Source organism: Tachysurus fulvidraco, chromosome 6 (genome assembly GCF_022655615.1).
Source record: "Tachysurus fulvidraco isolate hzauxx_2018 chromosome 6, HZAU_PFXX_2.0, whole genome shotgun sequence".
Classification (NCBI taxonomy): domain Eukaryota; kingdom Metazoa; phylum Chordata; class Actinopteri; order Siluriformes; family Bagridae; genus Tachysurus; species Tachysurus fulvidraco.
Genome location: NC_062523.1, coordinates 7096505 through 7103568, shown reverse-complemented (window position 1 = coordinate 7103568; position 7064 = coordinate 7096505). Strand labels below are relative to the sequence as shown.

At 36.7% G+C, this 7064-nt stretch overlaps 1 protein-coding gene across 3 annotated transcripts; it reads right to left on the bottom strand.

The window, feature by feature from the left end:
- Nucleotides 1–164: 164 nt before the first annotated feature.
- On the bottom strand, nt 165–6574 carry LOC125141546 (nectin-4-like). 3 transcript variants are annotated; one of them, XM_047815489.1, is made up of 8 exons: nt 6338–6574; nt 4168–4506; nt 2458–2763; nt 2183–2291; nt 1121–1269; nt 529–640; nt 396–444; nt 165–306 (listed from the first exon to the last, which is right to left on the bottom strand). In XM_047815489.1, the coding sequence occupies exons 1-7, from the start codon at nt 6399–6401 to the stop codon at nt 396–398; spliced, it is 1128 nt and encodes a 375-aa protein (XP_047671445.1). In that variant the 5' UTR covers nt 6402–6574; the 3' UTR covers nt 165–306. The 3 variants fall into 3 exon arrangements, 2 of the variants coding, with proteins under 2 accessions (XP_047671445.1, XP_047671446.1); XM_047815490.1 differs by having other exon boundaries at nt 4168–4245; nt 6338–6569; XR_007140971.1 differs by lacking the exons at nt 165–306; nt 1121–1269 and having other exon boundaries at nt 397–444; nt 6338–6572.
- Between the last annotated feature and the right edge of the window lie 490 nt (nt 6575–7064).

Below are 7064 nucleotides of genomic sequence, written 5' to 3'. Positions count from 1 at the left end.
ACCCAGACGCAGGACAGCAAAACAAAACAGGGTTTAATAACAAAGGGAACACGAAACATGACACAGACTGAAGACAAGACAGGACAACAGTAGATTCCGCGCTGCACAAGGCAACGCGGCACAATTAAATATACAAGACAATCATGACACAATGAGGAGCAGGTGTGATGACAGGAAGCAGCAGACGAAGGCGGGGCAGACACGTGACGAGAAACATAAACAAAACTGCACGTGGCCAAAGTCCGAGCTGAATCATGACAGTTGGGGCTTCTTGTGCTTTAATTACTGCTTCAATTTGGCATGCTCCTAAGCAAAACAAACACTTTCCATTTAATCACCAACATAGATGAACAAAACAAAACCATAGAGATTTAAATAAATGGTTTCACACAGACCTATTCGTGGTCTGGAGATTCCGTACACACAGGTTGATGGATATCACGCCTGAGAGAAAACAGAAAATAAACAACTCACTTTAACAACTCATTTAATGTTTATAATCTGCTCTCATTAAATGACAAAACTCACCGCAGTATTTTATTAACACGCTGAAACAATTCAAACTTCCAAATGAGAAAACAGCAAACCCCAGCAACGAGGGTCAGGATGAACAGAGTCCAACAGGTTTTAGATTCTGTAGCTGCAATGCCATTGAGAAAGTATTTTAGTTAGTTCACATGACACACTACATCAAGATTTCCATAACTTATCTTAAACGTTACACCACATGCTGCACTTACAAAGCTAACAGCATTGTGGATGGCCCCACACAACCCTCACATTCACTTTTTACCATCCTGATATCTGAAAAAAGGCTTTGAAACATTTAGTTCCACACAACCAGACTGAGTTTTTTCAGCTAAACCCATCTGGCCTCACAGACGCACTCAATATTCTCAGTTTATTTGCAGTCTATGCATTCACTATAATGTCATTTTGCACATAATAATTCAGTGCTGCTATTGTAGCTGTACATATGCTAACACATTACTTAATAAATGTAGAAAGATGACTTGTAGTTATGTTTAATAGATAAACTGTGGATAAATGTGAAATGTGTCAACTATCTTGCCAAAGCATTTATTTACTGTTCCAGTGAAGGACAAATATACATACTTACATGTTTCAACATGCATATAGAGGGAACCAACAGCTTCCCCGTATTGGTTAGACACCAAACAGTAGTAAGGTCCGTTACTACCAGGGGTCAGCGGAACAATCAGTCTGCTACTACCACCACTGGAAAGAGTCTCGTTCACTGGAAAAGATCTAAATGAAAATGTATTTGGTAAATAACGCGAAGTGTGATTGTATAAACAGCATATTACACTGATAAACATAATACTGATGGGGAAACTGGCTTCAAAATGCTTATTTTGCAAATACTGTTTTTACTGATAACACTTAAATGACTCAAAGCATTTATTAGCATTTAAACTGTTCTATTCCTCAAATGTGAAAAATGTACATTATTAGAGCAATGTTAATGCTACTAGGCTATGTACTGAAGACACACTTCATACAAAATATCACCATGATTGTGAAGAATACGTGAAGAGTGTTTTGTGAATTTGGATAGTAATTGGACAGGAACATTGCAGTAAAGATCAGGAACATATGAGCAAGGAAAATATCAGAAATACATCAGCCATTGGAGTGATAGAGAACAGAGTGGTCTGACTTTAAGGCTAGATTCAGATCAAATAATTAAACATATGGATTAGATTATTAACACACAAATCAACATTAGGATAAACTCAAAACCTAACAATATAATAATATAGGTTAAGTTAACTTTATTTGCTATAACTCTTAAAACCATGTAAAAACAACACTGATGGCTGGCTGTCTTGATAACAAAATCCAAAACCAGGCTTGCGTTCAAGTTTCACACACACATTTTTAACAACAAAGCTGTACATGTTATATGATAATCCATATAATATGCCTCGTGTACGTTAAATATCTAAGTACTGAATTTTTCTTCTCATGACATCTGAGTTTTATTGCTACAGCAAGAAATCAAAAACTACATCTGTGTTTATTTAAAGCTTCTTTGTGCTGATGTCTGTTGTTAAGAGTACTATGAGCAGGTACAGCATTATTGTAAACATAATAAGGTTTATGTACCTTACTGTGGCATTTTATGATTAACACACAAAAGAAGACTCAGCTCTGTTACCTGCCCCAGGTAAAGTTTGTAGGTTTTGGATTAGCGTCTGTGGCACACAGAAATTCACGGGTTTCCCCTTGATCACCTGCTGAACTAATATAAACCACCTGGGGAGGATCTGAGAGAAAAATGAAAGAAACATCAATACTTTACACAATGTACCATTCAGTAAAACAGAATTAGGTGTAATATTTTTTGTGTTAAATCTGACTGCCCACATATACCTTTTATTTTAGTTTATGGTTATAAGCATCTGTATAAAAATAATAAACAAGTCATCTTACAGTGAATATCCAATGAGTAACTCAGTTCCAGTTTCTGCTTTAGGCCAGGGTGTGTGACTACACACTGAACCTTCTTCTGGTTTAGATCTTTAGATGCAGTTCCAATCAGGTTGCTTTTAACAGTGTATCTATCTTCAGAGTCCACAGTGACAGTATTTTGTACTTTCGCCGTGTTGTTTAAAGCACCCCGACTCCATGACACTTCTGCTGCAGGCTTTGCATGGGCTGCAGTGCAGGTCGCTAAAATCCCCCCAGTGTCTCCAGCAACAGCAGGAACATTAGTGCCCACAGTGACAACAGGAGGAACTGAAAATGAAAACATGAACAAGAATGAAGAAAATAAATAAATAATGTTGTTTAACAGATCTCTGAATTAATGTGTTTCATTAATATGTATGTCTGACCCTGATCACTCATGTGATTTAGAACAAGTTTTATTTATAGAACTGTGAAGACATTGTAGACTTGTTGTGATGGTAGGGTTTGACTATTTCAGTCTGCAGTGGTGAAAACCATTAAAATCCCATGCAAGCTCAAGTTCAAGTAATCAGATCTGTTTTAGTTTACAACAGCATGCACTGTCAACAGCCTGATGTTTCATTTTCATGTTTATCTAGTCTCAGCCATTTAAATGCGTTTCTCTCCCATTTGAGTTTGGTGCCTCTAAAGTTTTCTTCCACACAACATCTCATGAAGTATTTCTAGGCACAACCTTACTCATCGGGAATATAAATATTCATCTGGATTTTTAAAGCTGCTGTTAGGAAGTAGCGACATACAAATAAAATTTATCACGTGAATATATGAGATCCTCATGTGACACATTTTAGACAAACCACCAGTGCTAATAAACAGAGTACAATGCATAATTAAATGTATTTAATCTACTTCACAGTACTGTTACTTATTTCATATCTGATAAGAAAAGAATTCAATATTCTAAAGTCTCAAAATGATACATTTTCTATACTGCAAACATGAACATTGCTAAAAGATGGGTCATCAGGTTCAAAATTCAAGAAAATGCACTGAAAGCTCACTTTATATAACACTCTTAACACACACTTTACCAGTCACGTTTTTGCCGGCGCATAATTGTGATGAATGGCGATGTAGATTAAAAGTCACATAAAATCTGCCTTGGCTGTTCACACTGTGGCCACATTGGAAAAAAATCAGATTTGGGTCTGATTCAGGACCACATATGGAAGCGGCCCAGATCTGATTTGAAAAAATCAGATCTGGACCAGATTTGAGTGTTCACACTACTCCTGAAGAAGTCTGACCTGGTCACTTGACCCCAAAGAAATCGGATTTGGGCCACTTTTACCTGCAGTGTGAACGGGGCCAAAGAGCTTGTGAATTTTTTTCAAATGAACCAAATTCATTTAATTGGTTTGCAGTTTGAGATACATTTTACTGAAGATAATGGACATGCAATGGACACAGTCATGAAAATGCTTGCGTTTAAAAAGCATTACCATACCATTACCCTATACAATGTATTTTACGGCTGTGTGGACCCCCAGTATAAGTCTGTACTACAATGGGTGAAAGTCTTCTGTGTTGACCAGGTAAACACCATGTATATGTGTTTAGATGTAGGTAAGTGGAGAAAAACAAACACATTCAAAATACAAAACTGTATAATATGTTTGTTATATCCTTAACATTGTTTGGGTTTATCAGAACATCTACAAAGAATTTTACCTTGTACTCTGAGACGAATTTCTGTTTCATTTCGTCCACTTGGAAATACTCTGAAGATGCAGGTGTAGATTCCTTCATCTAAAAGAGTAACATTACTTAGAAGAATTGAGCCGTCCAGTACTGTTAAGTTCCCTGCAAATTTTACACGGTCCCCAAATCGGTTTATATATTCTTTGCCACTGGAAGTGATAACCAAAAAATCTGTATTTCTTGGCCTTTTCTTTGTTCGTCTTTGCCACCTAATAATTGTTAGAGTCTCAGTTGTCTCGATCGCTTCACAGAATAACTGCACATCATCTCCTGCTGTCACAGTCACATCCCGACCAATGACCTTTATGGCTGTGTTTAAAAAAAAACAAAAAACAGAATATTTTAATAATAAAATATGTTCACATCATGAGAATGAGCAAATTGTTGCTTTCCTCCAGAGAGCTAATTGTGTGTTGTGCACCTCTACTGTGCTAAGAACCAACCAGAATTTAGAAGAAGGCTGACTAATTAGTGGAGATTTAGCAAAGGACTCAGCAATATCTCAAGAGTAATGCAATTCAAGCATAGGCTGGGTCAATTAAGGACATCCAGAAACTTGTACTAAAGCCACATCAGTGTTATCTTTGCTGTGTGAATTGGCTGAGTGTAATACTGAAAGGGGGGGCACTTTATATTAGTGCCCATGGTTTTGTAGCAGGATGTCCATCAAGTTCATATACACTCACCAGTCACTTTATTAGATATTCATGTAAACACATTTATACAGCTATCTAATTAGCACTTACAACTGAGCAGTGGCAGCTTGGTGGACCTGGGGTTCAAACCCATGACCTTCCGATCAGTAGCCAAACACCTTAACCACTGAGCTACCAAACCCCACAAACACAGACACATTCCAGCAGCACAGTCTCTACACATTAATCAGAATGGTGCAAAAAAGTAAAAAAAAAAAAAAAAAAGTGAGCAGCAGTTTTGTGGATGCAACAGTAACAGATAAACAGAGCTGTGGTTATAACAAAACATCTCAGACTGCATGTCAGTGAGCTACAACAGCAGAAAACCACAACAGGTTTTACTTCTTTCAGACAAGAACAGAAAGCTGAGGCTGCAGTTGGAATGAACTCTCCAAATCAGGGCATCCAACGACATGAACACATACAGTAGCACACCTATAGTATAACCTATATACATGTAGGGTCAGAATTTTCTGTGGCAATATTCCATGCTAGTGGAGATGATGGTTTGGTGAATGTTTCTGAGTATTGGTGCTGCTCATCCTCCTGAGCAAAAACCTTAATCTGGTGTCACAATGACAAGGAATCCGATGTCATTTCCAGTCACTAGATCCAATTCCAATAAAACAGCAGTGGAATGTGGCAGAACAGGAGATTCACAGTATTAAAGTGCAGCTGAACAATTCCCAGAAAATGTGTGGGGAAAATATTTTTCAACATCTTGCAGAATACATGTCAGAAAGTTGTTCATGGAGTGTAGATTTTATGGTCTGGTGTCCACATACATTTCATTTATTTGGAGAAGAAACATTTAGGTAGTCAGGGTCTGTACCAAAAAGACACACTGTACACACACTGCTAACTTTATCGGAGTTTGTCAAACACATCTGCCATAAAATCCTCACGTATCAGCAATCCTCCCTCAGATATTAAAGAGTTTTTAAAACAACATAAACTATGCTTCTTGTATACATTATGATTATTGTTTTTTTGTCCCAAACTGAAATAAGGTCCAGTTTCTCTTCTCTGTCCAGTCTCCAGGAGGTCAGAATCAGCAGGATTAGAGTGGAAGGGTTTAAAATGTAAAATATCACGTTCATAATAGATCAGTATCAAGAAAAGGGCAGTTCACAGTGAAAACCTCATTTACAGAAGAAAAGTTTAAAAAATATGCATTTATTTTCCCTGAGAGAAGAAAAAACACTTTATTTAAAATAAACTGGAAAATACTAAAATCGTCACACCAAGTTGTAAATTGATAATAAACAATTAAAATATAAAATTAAGTTTGTAGTACAGACAAGAGACATTAAAAATACTATATAACAAAACATTTAGTCTATTCAGTAAAAAACAACCCAGCTACAGAGTTTCACACTTTTGTGAAGATTTTTTCAACCCCTAAAATTATACTTTTGTTTAACAGATAAAGAAGGAGCTCCTACCTTTAATGCTGGCAAAAAACAAAAGCAGCAGACAAATCCATGTAAACCCCGTCCTGAACACCATCTTATAATGATGTTACCAATGCCACCGAAGCTCCGAGGCGTGTGTCAAAAAAGGTCAGGGTATATTCTGGCAAACGGTTTCCATATTGCGATTTCGCAATCGGCAGAGCAAATGTAGCACACGCCATTTACCAACTCGCGATGGGTAATTCACAAAGCACAACATTCCTTCCGTTTACCCAGCGCAAGATCATAGGTAGGAATTAAAAGTACGAGACTCCAGGTGTAAGAGGCGGGGCAACATTTACCAAATTTCAAACTTAAAGTTCATGCAAACAGATATTAATAGACAGGTTTCAGTCAAATATTTATGAATTTAGGAATCAAAATGATAAAAGATAGGCTACTACGCCAAGTTGTCAGAGGAAATGTAACTTAACCGAGTTTTGGAGAAAAAAAACAGAAAACAATTAACTATTAGTTTTTATTTATTTATTTTATTTAACCTTTATTTAACCAGGTTCTCACTGAGATTAAAATTTACAGGAGTGACCTGGGCAAGATGAGAAGTAGCACAAGTAATTCAATAACAGACTTAAACAATACAAACAAACTTTTTATAAGTTATATAGTTATTACGAGATCTATCCTTGAAAGGTTATACCATGCTTCTCAGTCTTTAATTGTGAATTGTGTCAATTAAAAAAAAAAAGTAACATGCAAA

Bases quoted from the DNA above. Each gene is read 5' to 3' on its own strand.
- LOC125141546 (XM_047815489.1), bottom strand. From the start codon at position 6,401: ATGGTGTTCAGGACGGGGTTTACATGGATTTGTCTGCTGCTTTTGTTT. The intron at 1,270-2,182 runs GTAACAGAGCTG...ATTTTCATTTAG, and splicing joins ACAAACTTTACCTGGGGCAG to ATCTTTTCCAGTGAACGAGA. The intron at 641-1,120 runs GTAAGTATGTAT...ATGGCATTGCAG, and splicing joins CTATATGCATGTTGAAACAT to CTACAGAATCTAAAACCTGT.